Below are 25,565 nucleotides of genomic sequence, written 5' to 3'. Positions count from 1 at the left end.
ACTTTGGGTCTTTGTCGTTTCTCCTTTTTTGTGGAGATATGAGGAGTGTGCACACCCTGGACTTTCTCACGACAGGCCTAAGGGAAAATAATCAGAAGAAATATTTTCCATGCCCCTTAGGAAAATAAAAATACGTGTGTTCTAGTTTATATTGTGAATAGTAGAACCCAAACAGATGGCTAGTTTCCACAGGGGTAATAATATTTGCTATCTAGACATTATTCTTATTGTTATCATTATTAGTCTTTGGGTACAGCTGCTTAAAACATTTGTAAAATTAAATATGATACGTTACACTATTTTTTTCTGCATAAACAACTAAAATTAGATAACATGCCAGAGGACTAAACCAAGTATAGCATTTAATTTTTAAAGTTGATTTTTAAACACAGTTTCACTTCCAATGTGCTTAAAGTACTGTTAGAAAGTTCACAGATTCTGACTTGCAATGGATTTTGGAGAATGTCCAGTTCAGTATGTTCATTTTTCAGATGGGAAAACTGAGGAGCATAAGACTTTCATGTTAGGAATATGCTACAGGACAACAGAGTTTCAGCTCAGGGTGTTCCAGGGAATCGACTTCAGGCCACAGACTCATTTGTTGGGCACCAACATGCTTATCATTTGTTAAATTCAGAATTCACCATTTATATAATATTTCAGTGTCATTCAACCACTGCATGGTCTGATGTTAAATATCTTTTTTTTTTAATGCTTTCCTCTTCTATCCCTATTTTCTGGTATATCTAAGATGTTTGTATGATCTGATATCATAGCACGGTTCATTTGGTTATTTCAAAAAAATTTCTTTCTTGACCGTGCTATAGCTAACTTACATGGTCTTAACTGCACTGAAAGCCCTTAGAAAAGAACTCAGTACCCCAAGGCAAAATAAAGTGTTCTAAATGTAATTTTTTAAAATGCAATGTGATGTGCCTTAAAGACAATGAATGATAGTTTGTGCTTATCTTTGAGTAAAAACCATTTTTTTCCAATTTCATATGAAGACATAGGAAATTGTAAAGCCTTATTTTCTTCATGTCTACCTACTAGAAAAATAATCTTCAGACTGCCAGATTTTGTGTTTTTTCCTACCCATTTCATACAAAGATACATTTGTATGCATGAATGTTGAATATAATTCATATTTTTTCTTGCCTGGCTATATAAATAAGTTGTTCATACACAAAGCACAATAGACATATTCTCTGCCATATTACATGACACAGAAACATCATTCTTTACACATCTACATTTAGAAATGTAATAAGTTAATATCAAGCATGTTTTCTTCTTTCAACCTGACCAAAAAAATTACCTTTACATCTACATGATGTTAATGGAAATTTGTAGCTCGAGGCTTATATTACAGATCACAATTACTTTGCTGAAAAGTATAGTAATGACAGAATTGGGTTGGTATTTATTTTCTCAAGTTTTCCACATAGAACTTCCAGATAATTATTTTACCTTACCCTGAATTTTTCCACTGTAGCAACATCTTGCCCATCAGGAATTATGCAGAAAAGGACTTAGTATATATGTTCCATGTATCAGTCACATGTTCTAATGGCACAAATTCTTTTTTCAACTTGAATAAATCAGTCCAATGAGTTCCAGGGATACAAGTCGATTAGTAGCAGTAAATTAGAATAGGGGAATAGTGTTGCTATGGACACATACACAATAAAATTAAAACCACCTGACATTGTATAGCACTTTGCCACTGACAAAAGGACCATGGCAGCAAAGGAAGCAGAGAAAGAGTTTGCATAGATGGCAAAACACCCAACAGGGCAGCACAATGGTATAGTACAGACAATAATTATTTTCCAGATTTATAACCTGAATTCATCATTTTCTTTAAAAAGGACTCCATTATATTCACTCAACGAATGTGTTACTGTGGCTTCTGTGTACCAAGCCATAAGAATACAAATAGCAGTGGCTCACACCTGTGATCCCTGCACTTTGGGATGCCAAGGTAGGAGGATTGCTGGAGCCCAGGAGTTCAAGTTCAGCCTGGGCAAGATGGTGAGACCCTGCCTCTACAATTTTTTTTTTGTTTTTTTTGTTTTTTTTTTTGTTTTGTTTTTAGACAGAGTCTCACTCTGTCGCCCAGGCTGGAGTGATCTCAGCTCACTGCAACCTCTGCCTCCCGGGTTCAAGCAATTCTCCTGCCTCAGCCTCCCGAGTAGCTGTGATTACAGGTGTGCGCCACCATGCCCAGCTAATTTTTGTATTTTTAGTAGAGATAGGGTTTCACCATGTTGGCCAGACTGGTCTTGAACCCCTGACCTCAGGTGATCCACCCGCCTCAGCCTCCCTAAGTGCTGGGATTACAGGCCTGAGCCACCGTGCCCAGCCCTACAAACATTTTTAAAAATTAGCCAAATGTGGTGATATGTCCCAGTAGTCTCAACTACTTGAGATGCTGAGACAGGGGGATCCCATGTGCCCATGAGTTTGTTAGGCTGCGGTGAGCCGTGATCACTCCAGTGCACTCTAGCCTGGACAAGAGAGTGAGACTCCACCAATTAAAAAGAAAAAAAAGAACACAAACATCCTCAGGAAACTTCAAGTCTAGACAGCATTAAAACCCATGAGACTTCACAGTCACAGCCATTCCTCTAGTGGGCCCCATCCTGGATCCATCTGGATGGTATGTGTAAGAGGATAAGAAAGATTACAATTTGCTCTAAAAGCATCCATTCCATAAGGTTAAAATGTTAACATTTTGGTGTTTAACATCTGCAAAATGACTGGAATCTTTCTGAAGAATAAAGAGAGCTGAAGTTTTAAATTATGGTTATCATTTTCAGAAAACAAAACTTGACAAACATATTATGAAGACACAAAACATGCAAAATGGATAAAATATTTATTACTGACACCTGTTGCTACCTACAATTTAAGGCAGAGCAATTGTCATGTCTTCCCAAGTTGTCCCACTTTCAGCCTCTAGCAACTGGCCTCAAGCATGGGAAGACAAGGGTGTGGTTGCCAAATGGAAGGAGGACAAAAAGTCTTCTCCTGAAATCTCTCTAGCACTAAGTCTGAATATTCTACAATTGGGAGGCCAAGGTAGGAGGATTGCTGGAGCCCAGGAGTTAAAGTCCAGTCTGGGCAAGATGGTGAGACCCTGCCTCTACAAAAAAAATTTTTTTTTTTTGAGACAGAGTCTCACTCTATTGCCCAGGCTGGAGCGCAGTGGTGTGATCTCGACTCACTGCAACCTCTGCCTCCTGGATTCAAGCAATTCTCCTGCCTCAGCCTCCTGAGTAGCTGAGATTACAGGCGTGTGCCACCATGCCTAGTTAATTTTTGTATTTTTAGTGGAGATGGGGTTTCACCATGTTGGCCAGGCTGGTCTTGAACTCCTGACCTCAGGTGATCCACCCACCACAGCCTCCCTAAGTGATAATTGATAATTGTAGCAAATGATTTGGGTTAAATTTTGAGCCTTTGGGTCTCTTGATTTTGAATAACGCATACCTGGGAGGTGATAACATCACAGCTTTCTGTTGCTGAACATGAGCATCAGAAAGCTTTTTTCTGGAGTAAATAAAATGACAGGCAAGAAATGACATTCATGAAGGGGACATTATGGAAATTGACCAGTCATTTTATATTTTTGCTTCTGGCCAAACATGTGCCATAGTTCTAAGGAAAGGCTTTCTTTTTAAATGCATTAAATGCATTTCTGTTTTAAATGTCCCATGTCCCTCACACAAATTGGCCTTGACAGCAGCAAACTTATAAATAATACATTTTCATGCCAAAGCTGGCTCAACCAGCTTGCCCAGGGTGGACTAACAATAGCAAGCCAGCCTCACTTGGCATCAGCCTCTTTCCCTTCTGCTTCTTTCCAAAGAAGCTTTGTTCATTTCTAACCCTGAGAGGGGGCTTACGGCATGCTAGAAAATTTGGCAAAGATGCTCATTCTGCTAATTTCAAAATATTTATAGTTTTTAAATCTTAATAGCTTATTTCTAATTATAGCTATGTTAACTCAGTCTGTTTATTCTATGGTAAATATAGAGGAGCTGACCATGTGAAAAGATGGGAAAATAAAATTATTCATTAAAAATATATTTTCCCTAATTTTCTGAAAACTTTGAGGAACTTTAGTATGAATTATGACATCATTTAAAGATTTCTAACAGGGTAAAATTTTTCTCACCCCAAGCTTGGGGTGTATTTCTCCGCTTATGTGTTCAACTGGAGCAGTTGTCTCAGCCCCATCCCACCATTCCCCATTGTTGACAAGTTGACTAAAGTTAGAAACAGCTGTGTGAACAATGATACCACACCCAGCAACTATGGCACTCAGTTCCTTTAAAAATATGACCACAAGTTATGTTGGGATTAGATGGGAAGTTAAGTTTTCTTTTTTTTTTTTTTTTTTTTGGAAGTTAAGTTTTCATATTGGAAAGTGCAGGTAAGAAAATTAAGAATGGCAAGATTTTTCAATCGCTGAAGGTAGTTTCGTGCATATTGCCTTCCACTCGTATCTGCAGTAGTCCTGACTTTGAGTTGAAAAAAGGCACAGAGATTTAGATTTAAAATGGATTTCCAGTGAAACCAAAATAGAAAAGTGCCAGCAACTTTGTCAAGGGAGCTCATGTGTCAGAAAGAAGCTGATCCCATTTCACATGCCCACAGTGTCATGAACATTCTTTCGCCTTATAAATCATCTTCAGTGGAAGTGCACACATTCTGAAGCAAACAGAAATCAAATCACACTCATCATTTATCAGTCTTAAATTTCTTAATCCAAAGTAGATTTAAAATCTCATGGTTGAAAATTAAAGTATTAAATTTCAGCCTTTCTCTATTTATCATATAGTTTTCAAATAGACATTGAATTTTCCCATTTAAAGCAGATGTAATCCAGTGGTTATCAGGTTAATGACAGAGCCCTTCTTCCTTTCTGTAGACTAAGGTTTTCTGATGTATGTCACATTTAAGTAGAAGAATATATAAGTTTATTTTCCAGTGGATAAATTTTAGTGACAGGGCATTTTTCCCTTCATTTTTAATTGTGGTAAAATGCACATGGCATGAAATTTACCAGCTTAACTGTTTTAAGTGTATAGTTTAGTGGTATTAGGTACGTTCACATTGTTGTGAACCCATCACCACCATCCATCTGCAGAGCTTTTTTGTCATTTTAAACAGAAACTCTGCACTCATTAAATAGTAACTCGTTATTGAGATGTTTTTTAAAACAATAATGTCTGGTTTCCTCAGATGTAGTACTTATTACATTTATAGTTGCAAAAACTCCTGCCAAAATTTTATGTAAATTACTAAGGATATAACCCCTTTATATCTCAATCTTACAAAATTGACGTTATTTATCCTTTCTTGTTAAAATCAAACATATGCACATTAAAACATTGAGTGCCATAGAATGTAAATGTTTATTAGTTATTTCACAAACACATCAACTGAATATGATCTTTTAAATATTCCGCTGAGTTTCTAATAGAGAAATAATGTTCAAATTCTGAAACTTTTCACTTTTTCTGAACATTACTGATTTATTTATCAGTTAAAGTAGTTCATGCGGTCTCTGTGCTTGGTTTAGTTTGTAACTTAAAAGTAATGTTCAACAACATTATTTACCATATAAACTAAACAACACTGATTAAGTATATGTGTATCCGATGCAAAAATTCTATCAGTATAATAATTTCCGTGTGCAATTCCACTAGAGCTTTAAAGTTGATGTCTCCTAGATGTGTTAAAGATAAGATAAAGGCTTTATTTTCACAGTCTGCAGAATTTGAAATAAGCATTTTGAAAAAGCATACATTTTGTAGGGCAAGTATATTTTTCAGCATTACAATTCTAAAATCTAGCACATGCATGGTCTTTATTCCCTCCCAAATAATTTGTTTGCTGTCATCAAAAAGAATTTTAATGCTTTTCTGACTTATCTTAGCTCAAATTTATCAACCATGACATTGTTCAGTCTTGCTGTGAAATGCCTCCATATAATCTGAGAAGGTATTTTTTTTCTCTGTACTTTGTTGATAATACAGAGAGTTGCCTGTCAATATGCTTATCCTTCTTAAATATAGAGAAGGGACAGAAAGAGGTGCATTTAATGGAACTGGGCTGCTTAGAAATTTGGTGCACTGGTAAAGTTGAACTGTTTTTAAGACTGTCAAAATCTTTCCCCTATGGATAGCTGTATGCTTTATTTATACACAGGTTAGCTTAGCTGTCATTAGCAACAACTGTCACTTTACTTTTTTTGTTTTTGAAGGATCTCTGAAGTTAATGGTCTATATCTAAGAAGTAAAACTCTTTTCAGAACTGCTCACGAAAAATAATTTTTAACTGGGCAGATAATAGTTATTTTTCCCTACTAAATCTCATATTGGGTCTTCTCTTCCACCCCACCGATGTCCAGGTGGTCTAAATGTCAACACTTCATTGACTTCTTCAACATGGATAGCTTTTTGGAGCCTTAATAAATGTATACATGATGGCTGTGAGAGAGTATTGGAAGATAGATCTGGGGCAAATATTAGCATATCGAAAACAGAATGAATGGGAAAAAAAGATATAAAATAAATACAAATAAGAAAATTAGAGTTGTTAAAAGTTTATGTATGATATCTGAGAAATTTTCTTACTTGAGGGACAAAGGAATGTTCTATAGCTATAATTCCTAATTAAAAATTACAAATCGAAAAGTATTAAACATTTTATAATTACTCATATTTGGAGGATATATTTAAATTCACTTTGTGTGTCCACTTGGCAGACTTGTTTTCTATTGAAAATCACTCTGAGGCCGGGCGCGGTGGCTCAAGCCTGTAATCCCAGCACTTTGGGAGGCCGCGGTAGGTGGATCGCTTGAGGCCAGGAGTTTGAGACTAGTCTGGCCAACATGGTGAAACCCTGTCTCTACTAAAAGTACAAAAATTAGCCAGGCATGGTGGCACACATCTGCAGTCCTAGCTACTTAGGAGAGACATCAGAATTACTTGAACCCAGGAGGCAGATGTTGCAATGAGTCAAGATCGTGTCAATGCACTTCAGCCTGAGTGACAAAGTGAGACCCTGTCTCAAAAAAGAAGAAAGGGAAAGGAAGGGAATGGAGGGGAGAGAAAATTACCCTAAATACATTTTTAAGATTATGAATATTTTGAAGTGTTCAGATGCTTTGATTTCTTTATGACTTACTTTGTTTTCTCATTTTAAGGAAATCACCTATTTCTTTTTGTTGAACTACAGCTCAAAGAGTCATTCAAAGATGTCAAAAAGAAATTCAATAATTTGAAGTTTAATTACACTAAGAAAAATGAAAAATATCGGAATCTGAAGGTGCTTAAATATCAAATTCAACAAGTTGATATGTACGCTGAAAAAATGCAGGTAACAAGAAAATATGGTTTGTATATGTGTGTGTGTGTGTATGTATGTACTACACAATTATTGCAAAATTGTTTTGCATTTCAAATCTAGATACCTAACTCTGGCTTTTTGTAGCATTGGGACTCAAAGGGTATTTTTCCATTTTTATAACAATTTTATCCTTCATGTAAAAATACATAATAAATTGATTTATCTCTTGAGGCAGATCCAGAATGGTTTCTGCCAAACCTACCCAGCGTGTCTACTTCCATTCTTCTCCCCAACACATACACACACATGCATGGACGCATGCACACGCCTTCTACACTCCTCCTCCTTTTCTTGCGTCCATCTATGTCATTAGTTTTGCTGCTCCTATAGCCTCTTATTCCTACCCTGATTATCACATGTACTGGCTAGATTATTTAAATGCCTTTTCCAGGAGACAGTGAGCTTATTGAGGACAACTATTTGATTTAATTATCATTGTCTTTAAAAAATATCATATTACTAGTCTCAAAATCTGGAATAAACCTGTGTACATTTTCTATTTATTTGCTGAATGCTAAATCAATAGAATTTGGGGAAAACCCATTCTTTCCATAATATATTTGTAATAATTATTATTTTAATAGATTGGAGGAAGCTGCAAAAGCTTTTACTAGTTTTTTTCTCGGTATTTAATCACTAGCATCATAAATACAAATTGAATGTTATTTTAAAAACTTCTTGTTTTTCACACAGGCTTTGAAAAGGAAAATGGAAAAAGTTAGTAATAAAACTTCTGATTCTTTCTTAAATTATCCAAGTGATAAAGTTAATGTCCTTTTGGAAGTCGTGAAGGATTTGCAAAAACATGTGGATGACTTTGACAAAGTTGTGACAGATTACAAGAAGAATTTGGACCTGACTGAGCATCTCCAGGAGGTGATAGAAGAGGTATCTTCTTTTTGCAGTGGTATCCATGTTGCAATGTTGTTTTCAAAAATTATTTTGCAACTTTAAAGCAATGTCACATTAGCTGTTATTGTCATTATACATGTATCATGCTCCTTTTCATGATTTTTTTTCTTAGGATAATTCTTTTAAATGGAATTGCTGGACTTAAGGGGATGAATGTTATAAGGTCTTTGGTTTTATTGGTCAATTTATCTTGAGAAAGGTCTTTACTAATTTACCGGCAATGTATAAGAGTTCCTGTTTCTCCATAACCTCATCAACTGAAGATGTTTAATTGTCATGAAATTATGCTGGATATCTGTTTAAAATGCTCAGAGTGGCTTATTTATTTCACAGAACTTGAAAATATTTATTTTAAAGATCGATACTGTGATTTTTCAGTTACAAAAAGTTGTTATTGGTGTTTTATTACTGTCAAGAGGATAAAAGGTAGAGTATACATAAAATATATGAAATTTGACAAGTTAAAGTTATTGTTTGAACACTTCGTATTGAAGAAATTCTGCACTTGAAGTTCTTGAGTGTTCTTTGTTGCCCATTATTGTTTGAGATACAGAACGTCTTTACCACTAATGCAGTTGAGTTTTTAGATTTAACACCAGATTAAGGAGAATCAAAATGATCAGTCTTCTACATATGATGTACAGGTTTGTTGTGCCTTTGTGGCACTTATTTAAAACCAACTCCTAACAGAGTCATGTGTTTCTATCTCTCACCCTGCATAAGTGCTTTGGGTCTGGGTCAGACATTCCTTCCATCACAGTTATTTATTTTTAATGAGAAATTGTCTCATTCTCCACTGTGTTTGGAAAATATAACTATTTTCTATTAAGAAAAGGTGAAATGCTATTTGTTGGATGATATTTTCCCACTCATAAACTAAATCTTATTTTTCAAGGAGAATTTATTTGGTAGAGTATTCATCAGGCAATACTTTAGCAGTGTATTGTTAATGATATCAATTCATTATGCTGGATTGTGAACATTTGACCTTTTTCTTGCCATTTAGCATGTATTTGGATTCTTTGTCGTGCCAGGTGCTTTTTATCCTGCCTGTTCTTGTAAGTCTGCAACATTCCTCTTAGGAATTATATTTTAGGCAAACCTAAGAAGGCAGGAGAATCAAATATAGTTTCATATTTTTACTTTCTTATAGTTTTATTTATATATATTTTCATATTTGTACTTATTTCTGCCACTAACATTTAAGTGCAAAAGAATATGATCATGTTTTAATATTTTCTTTATTATGACTTAGAAAGTTCAAGCCAATGTGAACATAAAGTTGAGGGAATTAAAATTTGATACTCCACTGGTCAAAATTAAGAACTTTAGAAGGACCGTATTTCTTTCACCTGTGCTTTATCCTATTTAAATTTAGTGTCACTTTTGGTACGAAGATGCAAGTGCCACAGTTGTAAGAGTGGGAAAATATTCCACAGAGTGCAAGACAAAGGAAGCTGTGAAAATTCTCCACCAGCAGTTCAATAAGTTTATTGCACCCTCGGTGCCGCAGCAAGAAGAAAGAATTCAGGAGGCCACTGACCTTGCTCAGCGCTTATATGGTGAGATCTCTTTTAAGATATCCTGTGATTGGCCATTGAACAAATCTATACTGAGCCTAATCCAGTAGAAAGCAAGAGCGTGGCAAGTCCTCAGGGTCCACAGTATAACAACCTATTCAGGGAAAAGGTTCAAGATAAGAACCCACAGCCAGGGAAAGCAAACAGGGAACAGAGGGAGGAATTTCTGGAGCAGATGAAGCCTGCAGATTTTTAACTACTTTGTGTAAGCCTTCCTTCTCTATTCTCTTTTCTCCTCCATCCTTGTTGTTCATCTCTAGGGTAATGACACCAGAACAATATTCAGCTTATATAAACAACAACAACAAAAACCCCATTTAATTTCCACTAGAGTGATTCCTCGAAAAACATATAAAACTTCAGTAATACTTTAAGTAGACATAAAGCTAAGACTGAAGTCTCCAGCCCTCTCATTTCGACGAGGCTTTTGGTTCACGAATTTGAGAAAGACCTGGAAAATTCTCCTTTGTCTTCCTCTCACTTGTGGAATAAATGGGAGAACTCAAATTGCCATTTTACAAGTTCTGCTTTCCTCTCTTCCGTGACTAGAAAAGATAACGTCATGTCAGCCTGGGAGATCCTTCCTCCTAAAAGAGGCCCCCATTTAAGAAGTCCATGGAGGATGATAGTACTTGAGGGCTCTGAGGAATAAGTTCCATGAATTCCCTGGTATCAGTCCTACGAGATCCAGAGTAATTCCCAGTGACCAGGCAAATGCAGCCCAGAAAGAAGACACAGCAGTTGGTACAAAATGCTTAATTTGGCTGCCCATGGCTGCTGCCAGATATTTTCTCTTATATAACATGAAACACTATCCATGGAGAACCATAAATTTTGAAATTTTGTAGTATACTACTTAAATTGTTGAGAATGAATTATTCATGATATTCCAGAAGAAAAGGGTAGACACATAAAAATAATAAAATACGGATTGAAAAATTAATGGAAACTAAGGTGACATCTTCTTGCTGGAGTTACCGTGTAAGTGCACTAAAAATTTTGGAGACACTCTGCTCCCATAGCCTGGTATATATTTCCTCCACGACTGAACTTTTTACATTGTAGTATAAACACCTATTTATCTTCTCTACTTCCCATAAACTTGAGGAAAGTATATATTTTTTTTCACTGTATTTGTGCCTGGATCAGTGCCTATTCAATCTCAGAGCATGATAAGTACTGACAAAGCCCCTAAAAAGTTAAATTCCCTTCTTGACATGCAAGATCCTGCTTCTGGCTTTGTTTGTATCCCTGGCCCTTATCACCAACTGACATTTTATGTAGGTATTTGTCTGTTGCCTGGCTTTCCTTACCAGAGTGTAAGCTGTATTCGAGGATGGATTTTTGCCTGTTAGTTCACTGTCTAATGGCACATACCAACAGCTTAACAAATATTTGATGAATAAATGAATCACTGAATGAATAAATGAATGACATGAGTCTCCATCTGTTTGGTATGGAAGCTATACATTTTTTAAAATTAGTACATCAAGGGAAGTACTTTAAGATTATATCAACTCTTACAAGCTGTTCAAGCACTACTGAACTCAGAATTTTCATGCAAAAAAATTATCTCAAACTTTTGCATACCTTTATCTACTAAGAGCTGTGGCTGTTATAAAGACAATTAAGACCTGGTTCCTGCATTCAAGAGACCACAGTCTAGGCCTTGAAGTCATGGTATGGTAAATGGATTGAGAAGGACATAAAATGTTCGTGTTTGTTTTCTAGGGCTACCGTAACAAAATACCACTGACTGGGTGGCTTAAACAGAAACTTATTTTCTTACACTTCTGGAGTCTGGAAGTCCGAGATGAAGATGCCAGCAGGGTTGGTTTCATCTCAGGCCACTCTGCTTGGCTTGCAGATGGCTGATCTCTTGTTGCCTCTTCACATGGTCATCCCTCTGCACACACACGCCCCTGGTGTCTCTCCCTCTTCTTGTAAGGGCACCAGTCATATTGGATTAGTGCCCCATCCCAATGGCCTCATTTTAACTTAACCACCTCTTTAAAGATCTTATCTCCAAATACAGTTACATTCTGAGGTACTGGGAATTGAGACTTCAACATATGAACTTGGCAGGATGGGGGACATAGTTCAGCCCATAACAATGTGTGACACAATCTTGGCCTGGGGTGTGGAGTCAGATAGTCCTGGGTTCAAATCCCTGTTCCTCCGTTTATTGTCTGGGTCACCTAAAGAAGTTCTTTTTTTTTTCTTTTTGAGACAAAGTCTTGCTTTGTCACCCAGGCTGGAGTGCAGCAGCATGATCTCGGTTCACTGAAACCTCCACCTCCCAGGTTCAAGTGATTCTCCTGCCTCAGCATCCCGAGTAGCTGAGATTACAGGCATGCGCCACCATGCCAGGTTAATTTTCATATTTTTAGTAGAGATGGGGTTTCACCATGTTGGTCAGGCTGGTCTCGAACTCCTGACCTCAAGTAGTCTGCTCATCTTGGTCTCCCAAAGTGCTCAGATTGTAGGCACGACCCACTGTGCCCAGACAAGACATTCTTTTGAGCATCGCATTACTCATTTGTAAAATGTGGATAGTAGTAGAGTCTATCCAAGGATTACATTGAACAATGGTTATATAGTGCTTAGGCACAGGCAAATAATAAGCATGTGCTACATGGTAGCTATTTTCATTACAATATATATGGAGAAACCCAGTTGGAAAAGATTCAGAATATCTTCACAGAAATGTTGGCATTTCAGGCGGACCTTAAAGAGTAGGTTATATTTGGACAGCAGAAATAGAGAGTGGAGGGACAGTAGTCCTGGTAGAGGAAGGAATACTCAGTTGCTGTGGGGATCTTCAGAAGGAGTTGCTGGTTCCGTTTGGCTGGAGATAAAATACAGGAGAGAACTAGAGTGACATACATTTGGGAGAGGCAGACTGAAACCATGTTATGGAAGGGCCTTGAATGCCATCCTGAGGAATTTATTCTTCTCTAAGCAGAGAGGAACCACTGGATGTTCTGAATAGGAAAAACTGAGGAGAATTGAGCTTTAAGACTATTCATGTAGCAACATTATTTAGGTTATGTGAAAGTGGCATGGTACAGCAAATGTAATCATTTTCCTAGAATATCTAGCTTTTAGAAACATGTCTTTATTCATTTATTTATCTGTTCAGCAAATATTTATTAAGAACTTACAATTTATCAGCCCTTACACTGGACATGGATATGAATTTATACCTGGACTTTTTTTCTTGCTAAAAATTTGACCTTTAAAATTAGTTTCATCCTTCTCCCCAGGTTTGGAAGAAGGACAGAAATATATTGAGAAAATAGTGACAAAACACAAAGAGGTTCTTGAATCTGTGACTGAATTATGTGAGTCCCTCACAGAGCTTGAAGAAAAACTGAAGGTAATTTCTTCTTCCTAGAATATGTATTTTCAAGCAAAATAAATAAAAATGTGTTAATCAAATGTCTTCTGGTGCAAAGACATTTTAATAGAATTTCTCAAGGGACGTAATGTGCACATTTGTTTCACAGCTTTCTAACATAATTATCTGGGTGTTTCTGATAATTAATTCTATTTCTTTCCCATCACTGCAGAGAAAAATATTGCTGGGAATGAGGGCTAAACACAATTAAGGTGTCTGGTTTACATTTTCATGGATCATATCCTAAAAAATGTGTCCCATTAAGACTCTGCCAGTAAACTTTGTATTAAGTAGCCTATGGTTTTGTTTCATAATTAAGTAGCCTATGGTTTTATTCATAAATAATAGATGCCAGGGTGGTTTTTTTTTTCCTCTCCAAATTGTGGCACCAGAGAAAATAAAATTAATCTTCAGGTATTATATTCATTGAACACTTTTCCTCATGGAAATAGTAAACTAATCATGATCACTTTTCATAGAATACCAATTTCATGGTAACAAATATAGAGAATGTGTTTATGTCTAAGCAAAACCAGTTAAAGTGAAATACATATGTTTCTTTGTCAGTGTCACGACACAAACTGGTTTGATTAATGCTGTTTTCATAGCTGGCTGAAAGAACTGGTTGTTGAGGATGGGCAGAATAGCAAGGTCATTAAGGTCAAAGGCTGTAAAGCAAAGCACAGTTGCCTTGAAATGCCAACTCCCTAAATAATTGGATTTGTGACCTTGGTTACATTATTTAATCTCCCTGAATCTCCATTTCCTGATCTACAAAGTGGATCCCAGGGCAGCCCTGACAATTGACTGTGAAGATACTCAAGATTATTGTTGGGATAATTGTTATTGAGGCCTAGTGGTGGTCTCGCAGTTCAGAGCAGAATTATATTTATTTCTAGTAGCCACTTTTTTTTTGGTAGGAATTTCTATGTCATAAATTTATGTGCCTCTTCCATTCAAATAGTTTGTGAGGCTTTTAATTCAGTGGGTGCCCAACTAAATTATCTTTATCCTTTGGTTAAGAATCTAGATTTTCTAACCATTTTACCATTTTAAATAACACCACAATGAACATCTTTGTGCATAGCTTTTTCTTTCTTTTGTATTATTACCCACACATAAATTCTACAATCAGGTTTGAGAAAACTGAAATGTTTAATATATGAAATGATTAATATTCTAATATATATGTTATTTGCTTCCCATCAATGTTTCACAATGATAATAAACCATATATCTCATGTTATCTTTTTCAACATTTATCCTTTCCTCCCCACCTCCATCCCACCCCCTGAGGAGCTGCTGCTGCTTCTGACTTCCAATACACAGGCTGCAAATCACTACTTCCTCTGACTCTTTGCTCTTCATTGTCTACAGTATTCCTCCCATTTATATTGCACATCTTAAAGTGAGGGTCAGCTTCATAAAATCTGCTTTCTTCAAGTTATATCCCTTTTCAGCTTTTACCTTGATGGCTATTCTTCCTGAAAGGGCTGTTTCCACAGCCTCTCCCACTTCCTTATTCTCCATTCCTTCCATACTCAGAGTAGTCAGGATTGCATTCTCTCTTTCTCACGCTCAACCTGTCACTTGGATTCTCTTTTGCACTAGCCAGGAGTCCCCTAATTATACTCCCAGCTAGATTACCCTTCCTAAATAGTTCTGCTAGTGTCATCTTCACATTCACAACACTCCACTACAAACTCTTCCTTACCAAGTCAAGTTCCAATTCAAGGCCTTTCAATGTTCTGAGGCTGGTCACCTTTCCCAACCACTGTGCTTCTATATTCACTGTAGATCTGTGTCCTACTGATCTACTGTGCTCCCTGGGATTTCCCACTTCTAAACCTTTACTTCAAGGACATGACCTTCTGTCTGTTTTTCAAAATCTTACCATCTCTCAGAGCCAAACCCAAATGCTGCCTCCTCCATAAATCCTTCCTTAGCTATATCACTCCCTCCCTGATCTCTCATGCCACTTGTGTGCCTTCCTACCTGTCTTAGTCCATCCTGACTGCTATGCCAAATGCCATAGACAAGATGCCTTATAAAAAGCAGACATTTGTTTCTCATAGTTCTGGAGGCTGGAAGTTCAAGATCAAGATGCTGGCTGATTTGGTGTCTAGTGAGGACTTCCTGGTAGCTGTCTACTCACTCTAACCTTACATGGTGGAAGAATGAGGGGTATCTCTCAGCCCTCTTTTCTGAGGGCACTAATCCTCTTCATGAGAGCTTCACCCTCATGACCTAATCACTTCCCAAAGGCATCATCTCCTAATACCATCACCTTAAGGATGTGGATTTTAACATATAAACTTTAGGGGAACATAAACATTCAGGCTATAACACTAGTATAATCACACATATAACTACTACATATAATTACATCACATATAACTACTGTTGCCATCCCAACTCTCCCTACTTGATTATACTTAAGGAAACCCTCTGGCGCTGCTAAATTTAGTGTCCCACACAACATTTAACATTATGCTTTACCTTTTATTGATTGATTGATTGATTGATTGATTTAGAGACAGCGTGTTGCTCTGTTGCCCAGGCTGGAGTATAGTGGTGTTACCGTGGCTCACTACAGCCTCGTCTTCCCAGGCTCAAGCAATGCTCCAACTTCAGCCTACCAAGTAGGTGGGACCACAGGCATGCACCACTACATGTTTTGATATTTTTGTAAAGTTGAGGTCTCACTATGTTGCCCAAGCTGGTCTCAAACTCCTGGACTCAAGTGATCTTTCCTCCTTGGCCTCTCAAAATGCTGGTGTTACAGGTGTGAGCCACCATACCTGGCCTGCTTTGCTTTTTAAAGCAGGTTATCCAGAAAGAGTTTTGGCATTTGTAGTAAATGCCCAATGAATTGGTACAGAGAAGAACTATCTTTCAGTGCTTGAAGGTGTTTAATTTGGGTGGATGTAGAAATGAGAAAGGGTCTCCCTGGCAAAAGAAATAGGCATCAGCATTATCTTTATGAGTTACAGCCGCAACAAATGCTTGCCAAAGAATGTTTACCAGCACTTTATAGGTGTTTGTATGAAGAGAGCAAATGTCTATTTTTTATGTTTTTAAATATAAAGGTTGATGCTATGGCTCTCTTTTCAAAGTTATAGAAAGTGGGCTCAGCAATTCCTGTCAAGGCTGAAATAGTGATAGAAATCCTTTCTAATGTATAGCAATTTCAGACTTACAAAGGACGTTCATATATACATTATCTCCAGTGATTTCCAAATAATGTTGAGATGAAAAGAAGGCAAATGTTTTCTGTGTAGAGGTGAAAGGAAAATTCCAAAGAGGGTAAAAGTGCTTTACATGGGCCCCAATAGTCAATAGTGGTAGATCTGAAATTTGAATTTAGATTTAATTCAAAATCTAGCATTCTTTCCACACCAGCTGATATTTTAGAATCAGCTGCATACCAAAGCTGCATACCAAAACAGAGTGATTCATTGAGCGACACGAACCAGTTCAGTTTAGAGTTGGGACTAAAAGCAGAATCTCCCCAGTAGTGGGTCTCCCTGAATCCTCCGAGCCAGTGTCGCATGTGCATTTTGATGAGCATGTGTATTGCATGCTCCAAGGATCGTATTCCAGGTGGAATAAAGACTCTTCCATTGCAGTATGATCATCATTCTAAACTGGCGTGCTCTATCACGTGGGATACCAGTGGCTCTTTCCACCTTTACAAAGTCTTCTTGGCTCTCGCACTGACTCCACAGCACTTTGCAAACCTCCACTACCTCCATGACTAAAACTGAGCCCCATAAATGCAGGGAACAAAATATCTTCAACCACATGAAGCGTCTGTGTTCTCAATTGCTGTTTTTCTTTACTATACTCAGTGATATTTTATTCCTCTTTTCAAGAGTCTCCCTGGTATTTTGCTTGTGTTGATTCTCTGGATTTCCTACCTTCTTCTCCCCTAGAAACCTTTAATCATTTCTACCTCACTGCTGCTCCCCAGACTCTCCTAATGGTTTACACTGCCATGCATAATGATTCCTTTCTCTAGAGAATGCTCCTGCAGGAGCATCCTATTATAATGATTACTTTTTTCCTGCTGGGCCTTTCAACAACCAATTTTTACTGGCAATGAACTCTATCAAAGGAATGAGGCAGGAGGGAAACTGAGCTGGGAGGGATAATTTTATAAATCACATCATGGGAGTACACCAGTCTCTTGTGGAATGTATTTGCTGAAAGGTTGCAAGTGGTCTACGTTTTCTTCCAAGTAGTGTATGGCACTGTTCCTCCAACTTTCCTGGCTCAGGCTCTCACTAACTGTTGCTTTGTACAGCAGGGAGACGTTTTAAAGATGAATCCAAATTTGGAAGACTTCCATGATGATTACATTGACTTGCTAAAGGAACCAGCAAAAAATAAGCAGACAATATGCAATGAAGAAAGGAATAAGGTAAAGAAAACTACTTAACCTCAGCTATTCAGTACTTTTGCTTTGAGGTTAGCGTCATTGTTCATTGCAAAATAAAAGTGAATTGCAGCCTTCTTATCTATCCAAATAGAATTTCCCAATGTAAATGCAATGTGAGTTTCCTCCTTCCTTGCTTCCGTTGGCTCCTTACTTAGTGCTGCTTCTCTCTGCTATGCTGTTTCCTCTGAGCTTCTCACTATCAAGTACTGAAACCGTGACATTTCACAGTAGCATTGGGACAGCCATTTAAATGCCATGTCACCCCAAACCACTTCTGTTTTTCCCATCTCTAGCTGCCTTTTCCATTGTCTTTTTATATCCAATCCAACTTCAAATTTTACTTCTCCCTTTTCATCATATTGCCAAGCCATGATTTTTATTGTTTTACACAACCCATTAGCAAAGCTTAGTTCATGAAATTAGATAGTATCTTGTTCCCATAGACTCTACCTCTAAGATGATATTTCCAGGCACATTTACCAAACCATAGAATCCAGCTGAAATATAAATACTAAAGTATTTAGAGAAATGTTTAAATTATTGTAAAACGTATGCACTTACTGATAAATTAAAGCATGTAATGACTACAGATACTCACAAAAATGCAAATGTATCATGATTTTGAAAGTATTATTTAAATCACAACATCATGATGGTTTTTTGGCATAAGTTGCTCACTCTCTATTCATCGCTGCTGGACTATAATAAGCTTTTGACTTTTTGCTTTGCCAAGTTGCCTGCCCCCAGTGTTTCTCTACCGAGGAGCTGAAGGAACAATCAGAGTCAACATTATTCTCAACCGTTCTCAAATTAATAAAATATACTTCTTGTGACATGAGAGTTAAAAATAAACACAAACCCTCTCCATTTGTAGTAGTTATTTCATGGAGAAAGATTTATCTTTCCTTGAAGTCAATAGAGTTCTTTCAGCTTCCTTATAGGTCCTTTCCCACAGGTTAATCTATGCCAAGGCCTGGTGCAGTTATACAACCACCAGGCAGCAAGTACTGTTAAGCAAACTGTCTTTTTTTGTGGTAGGGTCTTGAGCCACTTAAACCCAAATTCCTCTCTGAGGCAAAGGAAAGCTGCCAAACTTTGGTCATTTTGCTGGATGTTACTCTTATATCAAATGATCTTACGTTACTCTGATTGGTCTAAATCAGGGTTTCTCAACCACAGCACCGCTGGCATTTTGGCCACAGAATTCTCTATAGTGGGGAGCTGTCCTGTGCATTGTAGGAGTTTAGCAGTGTTCCTGGCCCTGCTCACTAGATGCCAGTAGCGTCTATTATACAAAAATCACTTAAATTGAGAATGACTGGTTGACATAATAAAGAATAGCCTTAAATGCACCACATTTTCTTAAAAAGGTTTCTAAGAGTTACTAAATTCAGCATCCTATCATTTATTTTATTTAGTTCTGCACATTTCCTACATTGTGAACTAGACACATTTACTAAGAACTCAGAAACAAAAATTGTTACCAAAGCAAACAAAAATAATTTATACTTAGCAAAAGTGCTTATCTTGCTTTTATTTTCTTATTAGAAGAAACAGATTCCTTTAAATTAAAAAAAAAAGCAAGATTTACATTCATGGAAAAATCACTTTTGTTCTAATATAAACTAAAAAGATATAGCATCAGTCATTTCAGGTGTAAGTGAAGGTCTACAATTACAGCTGTCAAGAATTCTTATTAACATTATGTTATGTCCTGGTGCAATTGGTGTAGACAGCCAAATGAAAGGGTGGCAGTAATCTTCACTTTTAAGTAGCTCAATCACATTTACCCTCTTATTGTCTCTATTATTTATATGTACATCAGATGTAATGATTCTCCACAACCCCATGTGGGAAGCACCAAGTGAAAAGCTGGTCCTGGTATTACTGCAGTCAATTCTGATACCCTTAAATGATGGTAGCCTTCCTGAGGAAATTATTTGAGTCGGAAAGAATAGTTCCACTGAACTACCACAGAATATATTCAACACAGGGATTTTTTTTCCTGGAGATAGCAAAGTACTTCTCATTTTTCAGACCCAAAAATGCAGTAGGTGGAATTAGGCAATTCACTAAATGTAACACACGGAGCACTGCTAACAGATTAGTGATGGTGTTTTATTCCCAACGTGAGCACCGAAGCTATGAAAACTCCTCAGATTAAATGGAAGCACACAGTATTAACAGGCTCACCTAAAGTCATGGAACTATTCGGTGGAAGATGGTGGCTTTTGATGCCAGCATTTAGAGTTATAGAATTTTAGTGCTAGAAGGGATTTAACAATAATCTGATCAAATATCATTTTACAGTTGAGGAAACTGAGGCCAAAAGGGATTAAATATATTGCCCTCCAAAAATTACAGAAAGTAGTGTAAAAACTGGTAGTCACCCCAATTCTCCTGAATTTTAACCATACACTTTTCCCACAAGACCAAATGGGAGCTCCCGGGAACTGTTGCATATACATAAGCTGTTTTGTAATGATACTGTAGATGTCCATGACAAACTTTTCCCCTCTTCCTATTTATCTGTTTACAAGCAATAGCATGGAAATATTTCTGCACCAAAGAATTCAGTGGAGTGCTCTTATCAGACTGGGTAAGGAGGATCCCTGCACTCCCCCTCTACCCTCAACACACACACACTAATCCTGATCACCTGGCAGGTACAGGAAGATGTCCCTGAAACACTTGCCTTGAAAAAATTTGGGAAGAGACAAAGTGTTTTCTTCACCACCTCTCTGTTCCCTTTTCTTTTACCTTGTCCACGTAAAGTGCCCAAAAATGCCATATTACCCCTTTTTGTCTAAAGCCCCCGCTAAGGGCCTTCTCTACAAATGCCTCTTACAGACCAAGTCCTATGCTTAATATCTTTCTTTGTGTTCTTCCTACTTACCTTCATTAAATCTTATTTACCCTAAAGTAAGGCTATCTGTTATGGAGCTATTTTGGAAGATAAAGTCTTGTGGTGTTCCTTCAAATTTACCACATAAGTAGTTGCCTGCTCTATGTACTTTGAGGATTGGTTCTGCCCCCTTAGTTGAATGGATGTAGGAATATCACTGCATTCTCTCTTCCAGACACTTTTTCTGCCTACAGGGCAATGATTAAATTCAAGGGATTATGCCCATGAGCAGAAATGAAAGTTCGGAAGTCCTGACAGAGATAAGACTTGAAGCTATAGATTTAGTATTAATTAAAAGTTAATTGTTTACTAGATATGTAAGTGGGTGAGATCTTGGAGGGGCAAAGAATATAGAGACAATTAGAGAACTTCAAGATAAGGCTGCAGACCATTCATATATTTAGAAGGTGGGAAAAGAAAAAGGAATCAACAAAAAGACAAAGATCAGCCTCTCAATTTGATATAAGAAAAGCAGATTGAGAGTTGAGCTATGTTTTGGTGAATTAGATCAGAGTTTCCCAGCTATTTTGCCAGAACTCATTAGACTGATGTAAATATGCCCTGTCTGTACTGAACACCATAGATTTATTTAACCTTTTCTGGGTAAATAACACACACTTTTTTTTTCTAATAACAAACATGGTTTTATGGTGAAGAAATATTAACAAATAATTAGTATATGTGACTGTTTGGATAGCATTTTCGTAGTTGAAAACTAGACAGTTCTAGGAAATATAGGTCAGTGAGTTTTAAAATAATGTTTCTGGCCGGGTGCTGTGGCTTATGCCTGTAATCCCAGCACTTTGGGAGGCTGAGGCAGGTGGATCACCTGAGGTCAGGAGTTCAAGATCTGCCTGGCCAACATGGTGAAACCCTGTGTCTACTAAAAATACAAACATTAGCTGGGCATGATGGCAGGTGCCTGTAATACCAGCTACTCGGGAGGCTGAGGCAGGAGAATCATTTGAATTTGGGAGGTGCAGGTTGCAGTGAGCCGAGATTGTGCCATTGCACTCCAGCCTTGGCAACAAGAGTGAAACTCCATCTCAAAAATAAAAATAAAATAAAATAATGTTTCCATAAAATTCCACAGTGACTTAAAAACTAAAATCTTATTTGCATTTTTAATTTTCTTAAAAATTTTTATATGATACATAATAGATGTACATAGTTTTGAGGTACCTGCGATAATTTAATACATTCATTTTTGCATTTAAGAATAAAAGCAGAAGTGCCAAGAGCCAAATGGGTTTACTCAGAAAACCACTTGCATATATATTAAACTCACCTTATCTTGTTTCCTGAGATGATTATTTAATGAATAATTCTAGATTAGTGCCATAGGCATAATTTATTATGGTTTCAAGAAGTCATCTGATAAACACACTTATGATGCTCTCTTAAGATAAGTGGAGAAATGTGCACTGAATGAGGGTTTGGCCAAGTTATAATTGTACTCGAGTGTTAAGTAGTTCATCAACATCAACCTTGGAAACAGTCTGTCTTGTGGAGATATCTGACTTTGTTCTAAACACTGCAGTGTTCAACATTTTCATCAATAGCACTAATGGACAGAGGAGGTAGCAAATTTTAGTTGACTACAAATCCAGTATGAGTCAATGGTCCCATGTGATTTTTATTTTAAAAAATGAACTAATACTATCACCTTAATAAAAACATATCATATAGGTCAAGAAGATGATGAATCCACTGATTACTTACCATCTGGAAAGTAAACAACTCTAGAAGCAAACATGTTTAATGGGGAGTTAAATGATTCCAGAAAAAGATTTGAGAAAACTCTCTCCCTCTTATTGATAGTAGAAATTATTGAGTAGTGTTATTTTCCGAGGAAAGTACTTTTTCTATTTTAGGAATTGTTAGAAGTGAAAAAATGATAGTCTTGGATTCCTTTCCTGTGTTTGGTACCAGCTAAAAGTAAGATACAGGAGTCAGGAACCAGTTAAAGCTGGATGGCTTGAACTTTTCTAGTGGGTTTCCCCAAACTTCGTGCCTGATTTAAATAGATTAAATGTGTACCTAGTCCACTTGGGTGCCCATCTAGACAACCACAGACTTCACCTCCAGGGGATTTTCATGCCTTAGAGCCAACCTGAACCCATGCATTTCATGAAAGGCAAATCCAAAAGAGAGGGCCTCATAGAGACAGATCTGAGCATGCTCAGTTCCTTCTTCCAAACCCTCAATTAGGAAATAAATTCCTCCCCAGCAGGGATTGAGGAGTTGGGAGACTGGTCTGGACTTTTATTCAAGTTTCTCTCCTAAGCTTATTGTAAATTTTCAGACAATTGTAACACATTATTCTTCTGTGGAGAGTCATAGGTTACCTGACGAAGTCATTAAGGAGTTGTCATTGTCTGCCCCTGGAAGGCCATCAAGTCAACAAATGTCCCTGCTCTTCTATAAAGGACCTTGTGGTCCAGTAGGAGTGGGACCTCCCAGAAATGACCAAAATGATGACAGAGTTGAGGCAGAAGAAGACCTGAGAGTGTCTGGTACAGAGAAAGAGGCTTAGACAGGTTGTAGGACCAATACTCCAAACAGTCAAAGAGCTGTTAAAATTGGAGAGCAGCTGGACTTTTTGTGTAGCTCCAGGAGGCCAATTCAGATCCATTGGTGGAAATTGCAGGAAGGCAGATCTCTGCTACATGTAGGAAGATATTCTTAACACAAGTAAGGTGCACATTCTCAAAGTACTCTTTCAGAAAAAGTATTCAAATAGAGGCTGCCAGAATGTTGTAGCGGAGATTCTTAGACAATAGGTGTTTGATCAAAGTCCCTATAAGGAGGAAAATAAGCATTCTGCTTTCATGAAGAGAGAGACCGAGCTAAGCTGTGGAACGACAACCAAAAGAGGGAGGGGCAATTAGTAATTTTAGTATTCTTTGTAATGAGAGGAACTTCTAAGAACATCTGGGTTTTAGACTCAGAATTTAAACTTTTACTAAATGGCGGAAGGAAACCACTTTCTCTAAGCTGGGTTAATGTTTCTCTAAGGAGAGATCATCTCTGTGGGATAGTAGAAGCAACATTGTTTTGCTTCTGCTCTTCAACTTGAAAACACTTTTTTTTTTTTTTTTTTTTTTTTTTTTTTTTTGGAGACAAAGTTTCACTCTTGTCACCCAGGCTGGGGTGCAATGGCACAATCTCGACTCACTGCAACCTCTGCCTCCTGAGTTCAAGAGATTCTCCTACTTCAGCCTCCCAAAGTAGCTGTGATTACAGGCAACCATCACCACGCCTAGCTAATTTTGTTTTGTTTTGTTTTTTGAGACGGTCTCACTCTGTTGCCCAGGCTGGAGTGCAGTGGTGCAATCTTGGCTTACTGCAACCTCTGCCTCCTGGGTTCAAGCTATTCTCCTGCCTCAGCCTCCCAAGTAACTGGGACTGCAAGAGCATACCACCACGCCTGGCTAATTTTATGCATTTTTAGTAGAGATGGGGTTTCACCATGTTAGCCAGGATGGTCTCTATCTCCTGAACTCGTGATCTGCCCATCTTGGCCTCCCAAAGTGCTGGGATTACAGGCATGAGCCACCGCACCTGGCCTTATTTTCTTAAAAATCACTTACAAAGTGTATATCAAGAACAGGACTACAGGCTAAAATCAAAAACTCAAAGGCAAGTCACTCAAAGGTGACTTTCCTATATGCATCAGTTACTACAGGACAAAAACCAGTACATACTAAGTAAGAAGCCACCCAAAATGCTGAGGAACGGCACAGAAAGGAGATATAAAACAAGCAGGTGGGGATAGACGAGATCGCTTTTCAGCTTCAATGTTCTTTTGAGTCTATGCAACAGGGACATTTGAGCCTCTTCTTAAACCAGAGATGGATGTGGATTAGACTAGGACGGTGGAAGCAGAGAAAGAAGTACTGCTACTCACAGCTCCTAGCAGAACTACACTCCGATTGGAGCAAAGAGACAAGTGGCAGGTGCTTTCCTATTGTATCTTGATGTGCTCTCTTGGGAAAGGCCATCATGTCTGACTGTTCCATTAATATCTACCTCCTCCACTAGGATATCATCTCCTCAACTGCAAAGACTGATCTACTTGTATTCACCAAATTATGCCTGTAATACTAGCATGGTTCCTAGTGTATAGCAGTACGTGCTCAATAAATATATTTTCAATGCAAGAATAAACTAAGGGACTTTAAGAAAATAAAACTAGTCATGAAGAATTGCTTACTCTATATAAGGTACATAGAGGGCTCAAATGCATAGAGCAAGAGAATAGAATGGTAGTTAACAAAGGCTGAGTCAGGGGGAAGATTGAATATGAACGGGTTAGTGTTTAGTGGATAGAGTTTCAACTGGAAAAATGAAAAAGTTCTGGAGATGGATGGCAGTGATAGTTACACTCAATGTGAATGCACTTAATGCCACTGAACCACACACTTAAACATGGTTGAAGTGGTACATTTTTTGTATATTTCACTACAATTTATTTTAAAAAGGAATTGTTTTCTTGAGAGAGAAGACAGGTTATTCTGGGAGGGTCCGAGGAATCACCTAACAAGGGAGTCTCTGATGGTCAGCATCTGTGAGTTCACAAGGAGTGTAGACAAGCCAGACCTAAGCTGACTTTGCTGGTGTTCAGTATCTGTGTGTTTACAGGAAGTGTAGACAAGCCAGACCTAAGCTGACTTTGCTGGTGTTCAGTATCTGTGTGTTTACAGGAAGTGTAGACAAGCCAGACCTAAGCTGACTTTGCTGTTTCAGGAGACTCCTCAGATCATGGTTTGAAAGATGTTGATCCAGTCCAACCCCTTTGCTACAGATGGAAACTAGGACTTTCTCTCTTCTGTTCACAAGGTCTATCACATTTTATTCAGAACTTGAGGTCTTTGTAATGAGTCCTTAGTCATGAGAAGT

The 25,565-nt window shown here is 37.6% G+C and overlaps 1 protein-coding gene and 1 long non-coding RNA gene across 5 annotated transcripts in view; one reads left to right on the top strand and one right to left on the bottom strand.

Moving 5' to 3' along the window:
• LOC107126920 (uncharacterized) overlaps positions 1–25,565 on the bottom strand; it is a 195,756-nt gene that overhangs the window by 109,973 nt on the left and 60,218 nt on the right. The window lies entirely within an intron of this gene.
• The window catches only part of CCDC141 (coiled-coil domain containing 141), a 210,274-nt gene that overhangs the window by 178,030 nt on the left and 6,679 nt on the right, over positions 1–25,565 (top strand). For both annotated transcript variants that reach the window (XM_015432436.4, XM_074009537.1), the window contains 5 exons: positions 7,255–7,395; positions 8,119–8,313; positions 9,716–9,899; positions 13,184–13,296; positions 17,624–17,740. In XM_015432436.4, coding sequence (XP_015287922.3) covers positions 7,255–7,395; positions 8,119–8,313; positions 9,716–9,899; positions 13,184–13,296; positions 17,624–17,740 — 750 coding nt within the window. The remainder of the gene's footprint in view (positions 1–7,254; positions 7,396–8,118; positions 8,314–9,715; positions 9,900–13,183; positions 13,297–17,623; positions 17,741–25,565) is intronic.

The sequence above is a fragment of the Macaca fascicularis genome, chromosome 12, assembly GCF_037993035.2.
Source record: "Macaca fascicularis isolate 582-1 chromosome 12, T2T-MFA8v1.1".
In the NCBI taxonomy this organism is placed as follows: Eukaryota; Metazoa; Chordata; class Mammalia; order Primates; family Cercopithecidae; genus Macaca; species Macaca fascicularis.
The sequence above is the reverse complement of the archived record's forward strand: the minus strand, read 5'-3'. Positions and strand labels throughout refer to the sequence as shown.